The sequence below is a fragment of the Neovison vison genome, chromosome 8 (assembly GCF_020171115.1).
Source record: "Neovison vison isolate M4711 chromosome 8, ASM_NN_V1, whole genome shotgun sequence".
Taxonomy (NCBI): domain Eukaryota; kingdom Metazoa; phylum Chordata; class Mammalia; order Carnivora; family Mustelidae; genus Neogale; species Neogale vison.
This window is the reverse complement of record NC_058098.1, coordinates 41,192,974-41,205,241: the sequence shown is the minus strand read 5'-3', so window position 1 is coordinate 41,205,241 and position 12,268 is coordinate 41,192,974. Positions and strand designations below refer to the sequence as shown.

The 12,268-nt window shown below is 38.1% G+C and overlaps 1 protein-coding gene across 1 annotated transcript in view; it reads right to left on the bottom strand.

The window, feature by feature from the left end:
• Window positions 1–356: 356 nt before the first annotated feature.
• Window positions 357–12,268, bottom strand: part of MACROD2 (mono-ADP ribosylhydrolase 2) — a 1,971,347-nt gene continuing 1,959,435 nt past the window's right edge. Inside the window, exons 17-19 of the mRNA XM_044263475.1 lie at window positions 12,151–12,228; window positions 9,268–9,336; window positions 357–4,255 (exon numbers count right to left, since the gene is read on the bottom strand). Of these exons, the coding sequence (XP_044119410.1) occupies window positions 9,275–9,336; window positions 12,151–12,228 (140 nt within the window). The 3' untranslated portion in view covers window positions 357–4,255; window positions 9,268–9,274. The remainder of the gene's footprint in view (window positions 4,256–9,267; window positions 9,337–12,150; window positions 12,229–12,268) is intronic.

Genomic DNA, 12,268 nt, shown 5'->3' with positions numbered 1-12,268 from the left:
GTCTCAGTAAAGGACAACTATTGGTAAGTTCAAATTACCTTAAAGGGACAATTTTAAATACACAATTTGCAACCAATACATCGTATTAAAAGAACAGTTTGAGGGGCACCTGGGTGGCTCAATGGGTTAAAGCCTCTGCTTTCAGCTCAGGTCATGATCCCAGCATCCTGGGATCGAGCCTCGAATCGGGCTCCCTGCTCAGTGGGGAGCCTGCTTCCTCCTCTCTCTCTCTGCCTGCCTCTCTGCCTACTTGTGATCTCTGTCTGTCAAATAAATAAATAAAATCTTAAAAATAAAAAACAGTTTGAGTTATTAGTCGTTTACGTGAGGAAACAAAAATTACAAGACACAAATAATTCTACTTTATCCTCTCAAACCAATTTTATTCATATTCTGTTCTAACAAATATAGTACGAAGGCAACAGTTGTTTAAGTTTTTTAGTGTATGGCACAGATGAAAAGAAACAAACATTTCGAAGCAGTCCAGCATTTAAATGCCGGTTTAACAAAAGAGGCACGTATTATTCTATTTAGCAGTTTATACCAGAAGACATTTTTTTTCCCCTTGCAAGCAACAGACTACATTTATTTGCATTAAGTAAAAACATATCTTGATCAAGAAAATTACTTTTTTTTTCTGATTTTCCTTTATATCACAAATGTCAGGGTAAGGCAAATCCTTAATGAATCATATGATAAAAACCCTATTCCCCAAGAAAATATATTGAACGTATTCTGCTAACTTTGTTATTTTTCAAAGCAAAGCTGACATGCACCACATACAGAGAAAAGTCATTTCAAATCAAGTGCATCAAGCAGAACTGTATTAATTCACAAAGAGGCTTTTCAGTATTTCATAGAAAGATTTACAATTAGCTGCGGTGGCAAATATGTGACCCACTATCACAGACAGTATTTTGGATGCCTCCTTTGTAAGCTTTTATGAAAGAAGACTTGTCCATCATCTGAATAGTTACTAACTGGAGGAAAAGCCCCTTTGTCTCTCTCACAACGACTACCTTTCTAATTAGGACTACAGGTTCCCCCTGCTACGGGCAAGTAGTGTTCCTATGAAACCTGTCCTTAAGCCGAAATGGGGTAAAGCAAAGAAACAATTACCATTCATTTATATGGAAATATTTTTGAGTCTTCCCAGACCCTCTTCTGATACCATAGGGCACATTTTGCTAATGGATGCACAAAATAAAATGAGATAAAGCACAGATGTTCACAGATGCAGGTCAAAGCCATGGCGGCTTGATGCTGAGACGCTGAGTGCGTTCCCAGGGAAGGAGCTCGGCGGGGCCATTCTCCCTGCTTGCAGTTTTTATAAAAGCAAAAGCTCTCTTCGGGGATTTCTTTAGGTGAATGGTAGCAGGTACTAATGTAGGTCTTTCATAAAAGCAAAGTGGCATAATGCAATTTCAAAAAGCAGGGACATCTGTATTATGTTGAGAGCCTACTTTGATCCTCTGTATGTAAACATGACTAATATTGGGTTATCTTTCTCCCCCCTCTCCCTCACAGTCATGCCACATAGCCTGGCAGGGGTGTGGTTGGAAATTGACATCCAGGATTCATGTGCAGGAGAAGCAATCTGCTTTTCAAATTTTCCACTGTATAGCCTGTTCAATGACAGCGCCAGTGAAAAAAGGGTTTCCTGTGTTGAGGTGTCTTCGATCTGGCCAACAGATAGATTTTTAATCTCTTACTATTGAAATGCAAAGTGACTTCATTGTTTGTTTTAAGGATAAAAATCTCATAACCAAATAGCAACCAAAAGGCATAATGAGGCAAAAATGAAAACCCAATGTAATTATAAAGTCTAAACAAATTCAGGAGTGGGGCTAGGAGACTGATGCCTCATTCTCTTAGTTTTGATCTCAAAGATTTATTTGCTTTTCCTGAAGTTCTCATGCAGAGATCTCCTCCCCCATTCCTACCCCGCCCACATTTAAAATGAAGGAATAAAAATGACTGTCGTGGTTGATAAAGAGAACATCCTGAATGAAATAATTCCAGTCTCCATGGGTCCTAACGGGGACATTGGGTCTTTTTCATCATTGTCCATTAAGAAGTCCCCACCCCGCTTGTCTCCGTCATGTTGTTTTTAGCTGTAACTCATTCCTGGGCGTGAGTAGCACTAACATGTGGGAGTCCCTGGAAAATGTGGTCTTAGCACTCCTTGTCCAGTCCTTCACAGAATGATGGCAACTTTCAATTAAGTTGTAAGGATGACAAGAAATACAGAAACTCTCAGGATGTGTATGACATCATTTCATGGATCACTTAAAATGGGACTTTCCCTTGTTTTTCTGGAAAGCCATGTCTCATGGCAGTAGGAGACATATACATTTCTATACCAAACTGTAAAATGACAGCAGAAAGAGAAATGGCCACGTTCCAAAAATCATGAGGTCCCTTAAAAATCATTGCTGTTAGGCTGATAAGCAGTTGTTTTCTTTCTTTCTTTCTTTCTTTCTTTCTTTCTTTCTTTCTTTCTTTTTTTTCTTTTTTAGAAATACAGGATGTTAGAACATCCTACATATGCAGAAATCTAACTTACTAATGATTCTAATATATCAAAGAAGCCATCCAGAGGGGCAACAAATTCCAAAAGGGCTGAAACAAACTTCATAGAAAGAGAAGAAGGTGGATTTTCCATAGAGGAAAGAGCAAAACTGAAGAAGTCCGTGGAATATTTAGAAAACAGAACACCCTTTGATTTTAGAAATACCCAATTTGATCCATTACTGTTCTCCCTCCACTAAAAAATATATTTATATATTTACATATATAAATAAGTCACAGTTCTAAAAGACCTTATAAGGAAGGTGGATTTGACGAGATATGCAAGAAGCGTTATCAGTTTCCTCAGAAAAAAATACACTGTTCTTAGAACCTGGGGAAGATGTGGGAAGCAGGCATCTTGCCTCGTGTGGGTCACTATTGATGTCATCTCTGGGATAGACATCTGTGACAACTTCTGACTTCCTCCTTGGCCGCTCATCCCCTGTGCCCATTGTACCACTGGAATCTTGGCTTAGTAATGCTGCTGCTCCCCTTCAAGGCCATAATCAAGGGATTTCTGGGAGTGGGGACAGGCTATCAAAGTAGTTTTGGATTTGGCATGAACAAAGCAGACTATTTAAAAGGAAGCCAGAACTGCAAGCAAGACCTCCAATTGCCTCTAACTTCAAATGAGAATCTGTCTGTGGGCCCTCAAACCTTGGGTAAAGACAAGAGGTTCTTTTATGAAATGTGTATACATAAGAGATTTCAAGTAAAACTTTTAATATTCATAGACATATGTTTGGATTCTAAATGCAGCAGCCCCCCTCTCTCAACTAAAACACCTCTAAGAGTGTCATCCCTTCCAAACTGTGTCCCAAAGAGTCACATCTCACTCGGTGGGCTCTATGCCGAAGCACACAGTAAAGACCTCATGAACCAGGGGAGATCTGCGGAAGGTCAGGGTCAAAGAATGCACCTGCAGTCCTGGCTGGGAAGGGAAAGCCCCCGCTGGCTGTAGGGGGGCCTGCCTTCAGGGTAACGCCTCTACATTCTGCCCTGGATGAAATCCTCCTTCCACGTTCTTCATTAACCACATGGAACAGAGTTGTACCTTGGGAATCCCTGAATATAATGCCATTTTCAATTCATTGTCCTGACCTTTTTCCAAGTGATTTCTGAGCATTTTGCCCATTTTCTCTCCTGCCTCCTTTGTGGATTATACTGATCTTGGGCTTGAGGATTCCTGAAATTTAGCCTGCAGTGTACCAACAATCATCTTCTGTCTCTTTCTTTGAAGAAACCACTGTATCGACCAGCTTTGTGACATAATCAAGAAAGCAGACAGGGACCAGGATACACCTGTGAGTGTTAAACTGTGCCACTGTGACCCTGGGAAAAGTCACAAAAGAGAAAAAAAACAGAAATTACAGGGATAGTGCCTGAAAGACGCATTGACGTGGGACCCTTTGCCAAGTTCAAGGAAACTTTTTTTTCTTTTTACTTTTTTTTTTTTTTTTTGTCTTTCTTTTTTTCTGAAGGTAAACAGAACATAATGCAGCTGGAGAAATTAGAGCAAAGGATTCCCTGTCCTTCCGTGGGACTTGCCCCCCCCCACCCCCCTCCTCCACAGCTTGCACTCCTGTCTTCCTACACCCACCCCCCCAAGGGCCAGGAGAGGCCTGCAATGCCTAGGACCACGATTGACTTCCATTTCTTTGTTCCTTTGCTTCATCTTGTGCCCCTGGCAAAGACAAGGAGAAACCATTTGTTAGATGAAAGATCATAGATTTCGTAGATTTAACAAGGAATATCTTTTTAACACAGTCATTTAAATGTTTTGTACCCCTCAAACAAGCCTAGGAATATCTTCTCTGACTATCAAAGTACTTTGGATACTGGAACTGTAATTGCTGGCACAGGGTATCTTTAAAGAGCATATAAATCACAGCTAATAAATGTATGCTACGTTGGTGACTTGTTTCCACTGATGGGGTGATTAACTCAACTCTTCAAAGTATTCTTTGAAACACCTAATCTTGGATTGATGAGTCCTCCTTTCTAGGGTCCATTCACACACACTGGTTTCCAGGGCTCGACAGAGGAATAATGGTGACAATTTTCATAATGCTGACCTGCAGAAGTCATTGATGGCTGTCCTACCACTTTGAGGTTTTATTAAGTCTCTGCTGTGTTCCCCACTTGGGAGAAGACACTGTGTCTTAGATAGTCTTTATCTTTTTAGAATTTAGAAGATGTGGTATAATCCGCATAGAAGGAAATGCACAGTTCTTAAGCCTACCTCTGTCTGTATGAACAAAGGCATTCATTTAACCCACACCACTATCAAGATATAAAACATTGCCATTACCTCAAAAGTTCACTTTCCAACTACTAGCTCCTGCTGGAACCAGCAACTGATCTGATTTCTATCACCATAAATTACTACGTGTCTATATAGAAGAACTGAAGCAGATGATCTCCGAGTTAATTTTCTCTCTGGTGTTCCTATGAATCTTTAAAGTACTCTTTGAGGTGTGTGTGTGTGTCTATTTAAAATAGACAAAAGTAGATGAGAAGAAAAAAAATCCTACGTATTTCCTCTATTGATGATAACTTCTGCAGTTAATATTATGGAATATTTCTTTATGGTATTTTTCTGAATCTCTTATACATAGATATACAATTATAAATTTTAATTTTAAAAATGAAAATTGCAAACATAAAGAAACCTACAAACAGTATAACATACCTAGAATATATTCCCTTTCCAGATTTAGTAAGTGCTAATATTTTTCAAATTTCCTTGCAATCTTTTACTTTTTAAAAATAAAAGACTGTAGGTAAATTAAAGTATTTACAAATTAATTAATTTAATTTATCAATAGGTTAAACTATTTCTCTTCCTTCCCAGAGATTACCAAACCCTGATAAGTGTGGATCATCTTGCATGTTTTTATATTTTTACACAAATATATATTCACAAATAACATACATAATAGAAAGTATTTAGTATTTTTTGTGTATTATAAAAAGCACATAAGTAGTAATTTTGTTTTATCCTATTTTTAGCCACCCACTAATTATTATTATAAATTTATAATCAAAATATATTTTGATTTGCTTTTGTATTTATCATTTTCCTTGGCCTACAGTTGTTTCCTGCTTTCCTCTGGATTCAGTTTTCTTCTTACTATTGTGCATCCTTTAGTAGCTTTTAAAGACAGGGTATGTGAAGAGCAAACTTTTTTTTTCCTGAAAAATGGCAGTTATTATCTTCTTAAATGATAGTGAAACTTTGCTATAGAACTCTATACTGACAATTGTTTTTATTTATGTTTGAAGACTCAGAATTATTTCACTATCTCCTGAACTAAATTCTAGATGTTGGGAAGCCTGCTGTCTAGGCCATACTTATTTTTTTGTAGGTTAACTCTCCTTTTCCTTTAATTGTTTTCCTTTTTTTTTTTTTTCTTATTCTCTCTAGTGTTCTGCAATGCCTGTGTTGGGTTTATTTTAAACATGTCTGTCTTGTGACTTACTATTCTTTTAACTTAAAAACTCATGGACTTCTATCAATTTCTGATAAACTCTCAGAAATTATCTTTCAAATACTATCTACTATCTCCCTTTAGAATGTGTAGTGAAGACAAACACATTGATCATTCTCCTTCCTTCCCCCATGTCTCCTCATATGTCATTCATATCACTACATGCTTATTGGCTTTTTTCAAATTTTTCTTAATTTTTCATAGTGTTACCCTTTTCTTACAGTTTTATATGTGCTTTTAATCTTTATTTTCTTTTAAATGTACTTATTCTATAAAATCTTCAGAATTTTCTACTCTCTCATTTTCATAATGCTAATCATCATGTCATTTCACCCATTGATTTTCACTCATGGTAGATCACTTCATCATGTGTTTTTGTAAGTCTTAAAGTTGTGAATTCATCTTCAGAGAATTTTTTTCTTCCATGGGAATTCCAAGTGATAGGTTTACTTTTCCATTTGTTATCTAGAGCAGGAATGATACTGGTCTCTAATCAACTATTAAATATACAGTCTGTGTATTGCTGTCTGACTGTGGGTGGCATAAGTTTGCATTTCAAATTCATGGTGTTTTTGTGTTTTCTACCTATCATAGGAGCCTTCTTCCTTCCCCTCACTGCACTCTGAGCAGACAGAAGTCTCCTTGTTAACATCTTCAGCTGGGAATCCCAGACTTATCTATGTAAATGTTATCAGTTTTCATATCTCCCCTTGAATGGCTCTAGGTCCCAGGTGGGCATTAGAATGCAAGGATCTAGCCATAGGGCTGATCTCTGCATCCGTGACCAATCAGCAGCCCTTAGGGTTACTGCATGTTCAACTCGCTACACTACTGCTTTGGCTTTCAAATTCTTCTTTATTTCTGGCACCTTTGCTTTCATGTCAGTTGAGTGGTGTATTTAAACATTTCTTTGTTATAATTTATCTCATTTCTAAACATTTACATTGGAAGATGTTCTACAAAACCCCACCTTTCCAGTTACCTGTTGCTACATCATAAACCATCCCAAAACTTAGCGGCTGAAAACAAAATGGTTTATCATTTTTCATGTTCCTATAGGCTTGGAGCCAGCTGGGCAGTTTATCTGCTCCAGGTGGTATCCACTGGGGCCAAAACACCCAAAATGGCCTCTCAGTTTCCAGAATCTCTCTCCATGGAGTCTTCTTCATTCTACAGTAGAGGTGAGCTTCTTACAGAATGGTTGGATTCCAAAACCAAGCATTCTGAGAATGTAAAAATGGAAGTTACAAAGCCTCTTAAAGTGTACCTTGGTAACCGCCACACTTGGACTGCCATGTTTCTCTAGAACCATGTTTCTCTAAACCACCTTCACATGACGTAGATACTTGTTAAGAAATTAATTTTACATTTGTAGAGTGTTCTGTTGACTCACTGAGTCATTCCCTTTTGTCATTTATGATTACTGATTTTTTACAATTATAAATTATATAACACTAAATTTTCTTGTATTATATCTGGGAACTTTGTAATTCCAATTTGTTTTCATTGTATTTAATTTCCTTTAAGGTGTGATGCACAGAACTAAAGGTTCTTTCTTTTGAACTACCACATAACCTCTACAAATTCAGCTGTGCAAATATTTCTGTGGGAATCACTAAAGTTCCTTGGGTCATACTGTTCTCTGTGACAACTGGGTTTGTCACTACAACTCACTATTGTTTAGGGAGCAGTATGATGTCAGCAAATAATTTTTTCCTGGGAGTGTTTGAATTTCCATTGATCATCCAAGTGACCCAGTCATTTCTCCTTCCTGGAATTGAGTTTCCTCAAACTAATCTTGAACTTTTAAGTTTTGACAACGTATTCATTTGGGTAAAGGTATTCGTGTTTATGATCAAGGAAAATACTTTGACATTAACCAAGGAAATATTTATCTGGGTACTTTATTTAGATATTGATCACACAGGAAAATCATAGTATCTGTAAGAAAAATTCTAGACAAGAATATAGTTTGTTGGCAACAAAGGGCAGAAGGTAAGGCAACACTGAGGAACTTGCATTTAAATTGTTCAGGTTTAGTCTCACTTCATTACTTTTTAATGGAAACTTCTCTACCATATCATTTCTGCAGCTTAGCAGGATAATTCTAAATACATGAACAAGGTTTAGGAAAAAAAAAAAGAAACGTTTATAAGACTGTATTTGTGTGAGTTTTATTTCTTTTAGCAGTCTTATATGTGTGTTACACAAATGCTATTATATTTAAGTTTTAAATGATGTTCAAGATTATGATGGGAAGGACAGTTGTCTACTTTCATATATTCTCAAACTTTGTTCTGCTGTGATGCTGGAACTCAAGAGTCTGGTGCAACATGGCCTTCTGGGTGAGTACAGAGACCTACCAAGAAGGTGGAGGGAGTGCAAGAAGGTCCTGAGAGACAATGGTGCTAGCACAATTGTGTTTTAACTGGATGACCCACCATTGATGTGGTGGGTCCCAGTTAGGATGCTTCCCAGTTAGTATTTTCAGCTAAGAATCAGAATAGTGAGCTTGACTTCTCTAATGCTTCTCACCAGCCCTCAAGATAAGAAAGGGGTTATAGACTATTCCTCATTTTAGATAAATTTCAGTCTCTGCTAAGAGATTTAGAATGTTGGTTTGGAAAAACTCTTAAACGTGATCTGATCCCAGCCTATGATTTTCTTGGGGAGTTCCCTAAGGCTCATTTAACTCAACAAACCCTGTTCAGACACACACATCCACAGGTCATGGTGTGACAGCATAGGATACAAGTCAGGCTTCTTTCTGCCTCAACACACCAAGTGCCTTTCCACATTCTCTAGGGTAGAGATTTAAAAACAGATATACTAAACAACACAGCAGGTAGCTTCTAGAAAAGCAATGCTTCAGAATCAGTTTGTGGTTGCTGAAATAATTTCATCCCTCCAGGAGGCCAGGAGGTTAGATGGATGGAAACATTTTTCTCCTGTTGTCAAAACTCAGAAAACCAGGGAAATGCACATCTGAATATGCTGTGGCTTATCTTTTCCCCTCAAAGGATGGTAGGTTTCTTGGGGTTATCTTGGCTCCTTCCACTGTGTCATTTGGTATAAGGATTTTTAAAGTTTAGCTTGAGCCACACTGTGGGACTTGGCAGAACCGAGGGAAATCCAATATGCCATTTACAAACACTTCCCATGGCTGGTTTAATCAATTGAAAATTCCACTACAGGGGCAACTTACCTATTAGTTAATCTTCTTGCTGACTCTCTGTTGGGTCATTTACACTGTCAACCTGACTATTCATTTCAACTGTAACCAGAAAGGAAAACAAAAAAGGTTGTCTTTATTAAATCCAAATCTTTTGAACACATTAAAATGGTCTGTGAGTTGTAACAATACTGATCTCCTATCTTATACTTCTTTTCAGTTCATTTTCATTCATTCAAGATTTGGGGAATAAGTCTTGTAGATTTTTAGCGGCAGGGGCCAGGGAGGGCAGGATTACTTCTTAATGAACTGTAGAAGCTGAGTTGTTGTTTTATACCAGATTTTTGGGTGGGCATTTTGGGTTTATTGATTACCATCCTGAAGTAAATCCAAAGGCCTTAGTAGATGTATAAGAAAATAACAAGAAAACAAAGCAAAACAGATTGTTGCCAAGTAGAGTTAAGTAGCTCTCTCTGAAATGGCAACATTGATAGGCCTGTTTGGTTTGCAAATCTGAATTTCAAAACAGATTCTCTAAATTTGCCAGTGGACTCAGCAGCAGTGGATGCCCTGTGATAGAAAAACAAAACATCTAACCGGATCACACCATGATGATAAAACGTGTGCTTTTACTTTAACTGTATGTATTGGTCTATGCGAGCATTTGCATAAAAATAGAATGCATAATTAATGTCCTTGTCCAGAAGTATCCCAGAGTAGGCATCTCAGTCACTCTGGAAATTTTCAAGGGTCAGTAGGTTCAATTAGATGGATATTTTAAAAGCATCAAAGCGCAGAATATAAAGGGAGAGACAATATACAAATGGAACAATGGTCAGACCATATATAACAATATAACTTATGAAAAACCTTTGTGGCTACCAGCCTGGGCAACCTGACCACATCCTCTGTAGCAATCAGCTTAGGATGGTCAGGACTTGGACAATGTCTGCTGGCTTCACTAGAGTTTGCCCTGTGTTTCCAACGTGGGACCAAACAGGGAAAGGCGGATATGTTCCCAAACCGGTCTCCCACTTCTAGTGTGCTCAAAGCCAGCTTTCCTATGCCAGCAACCTTAAGTCAGAGGGTGCTTGAAGCCATGTCTTAACTTTAAAGGTTTCCCACTTTTCTGCCTGCATTTGAGCCCACCAACACAAGGGATAATGGCCGTCGCCCTGGCTATCGTACCTGAATAAGTAACCTCTGTTCTTGTTCGGGTAGTCTTCATTTATGGGCACAGAATCAACAATCCAAGCTCTTTTTCTCAAACAGGAAAATTTGATTAAAGGAAAGTAGTGGCAGATGCTGGTTTTCACACTCCAAAGAGGCTTGAAAGAGGGAGTGACATTGAAGGGCATACCACCCAACTCTTTCTCAGGGAGAAGGTTTTAAAAGCAGGTCTCTGTTCCACCTGCAAACTATCCTGGGTTTCTAATGATGTGTGAGCTTTTTCTAAACCCCAGGTGTAAACTGGCCAGATGCAGCAATGCTACCTGTATAAGGAGAATAATGCATGTGCTTTCCAGCCTGGTCTACGAAATTACTGTAAGGTCACCCGTCTCAGTGAGGGAGCCTGCAGAATCAAATACAGGAGAGCATCCCTTCTCTGTTTCTTCTTCCAACCCAAGGGCCACTTATTCCGAAACCTATTAATAAATAGCATCCCATGATTAAATAAGTTTGGGAAAAGCAATGGTAAACCATGTTGATAAATTTCTTCACAGCTGAGTTTTCTGAGAGCCTGAAATATATATGGAGAATCTTAAAGAGAGGACTAAATCTTAGTATTTTTCATGTTTCTTTCCCTTTTACTCAATGAGCATCATATGCGCCTGCCATTCTTCAGAACATGTTTTGCAGAGAACTAGTTAAGAACCAGGTCACAATAATATCACAACCAGGCTGTGGCAGGTTTCGTCCAACTGAGCATGACTAACATGTGGTAGCCTTTAATGGATCTGAGGTTGAAAAACATTATTCTTCTAGGTAATGCAACCCATGAGTTAAAAAAAAAAAATTGGTTTGTATGGAAGGGTTTATGATTAAGGGAGGAAATTCAGGTGATGAAAAGCTTATAGCAGAGTGGAATACCTAGTACAGAAAACTCTATTTAAAACCACCAAGTAAATTCACCAAGTAGATTTTACCAGTTGAATTTTTCCCAAAGAACCAAACAGCAAGGTATATATGAACAGTTGATAACCAACCAATTTTGGTTCTCTTGAGGTTTGGGGGCCAGTGGAATCAAATATTTATTAAATCATATGTTCACAAATAATTGTTTTTTTTAAAACCAAGTAATATTTAAAAGCATTCCCAGAATCATTATACGGGTTGGGGGGCAGTATATTAATATTTCTCAGGCTCAGAGTATTCAGGTACCTTCAAAATGAGACATGAATAAAGCCAGATTTTGTAAACTGATTTCTAAGGTGATTTTAAAGATCGACTGTGTTTTTGGCCAAGCCATCTGAAGTGATGTAGTGAGGCAAAATGATGAAGGTCCAAGTTGACCTTAGCCCAAAAGTCAAGTCAAGGCTCTCCTGAATGTTTCCTGGAGTTCCTATAGAGCAGGGATAACTTTGGACAAGTGCTTTTTGTGGAAGTAAGAGATACTCCCATCCAGTTCACCAGCTGGACTTCAGTCTAGCTTACCCTTGGTATTACGCACTATGGCCTCCGTATTATGAGGTGTGATTAACAACTGAGGCACATAGTGTTATAAAACAGCTAGCATCAGTTTTTTTAAAGGCTGCCAATTTTATAAGTTCCTAGGAGAACATGGTTTTTGAACTTTACCTTGTTCTAACTGAATATGTTGCTTCATAGAATAGATAGCTCCTTTAATCCTAGATTACACACAGAAAATGTGTCAGATTTGTAGTTTGTATGAGCTCAAATAGCTCAGAACTTTACCATTGGGACTTGGAGAGTTTTCTGTGTAGCCAGACCCTTCGCTTTGCACAGGAACTCTAGGTGTGTCCTCGCCTTGAGCTGAAAGAAAGGAGATAGTCCTTGATTAATAGAGAATTAG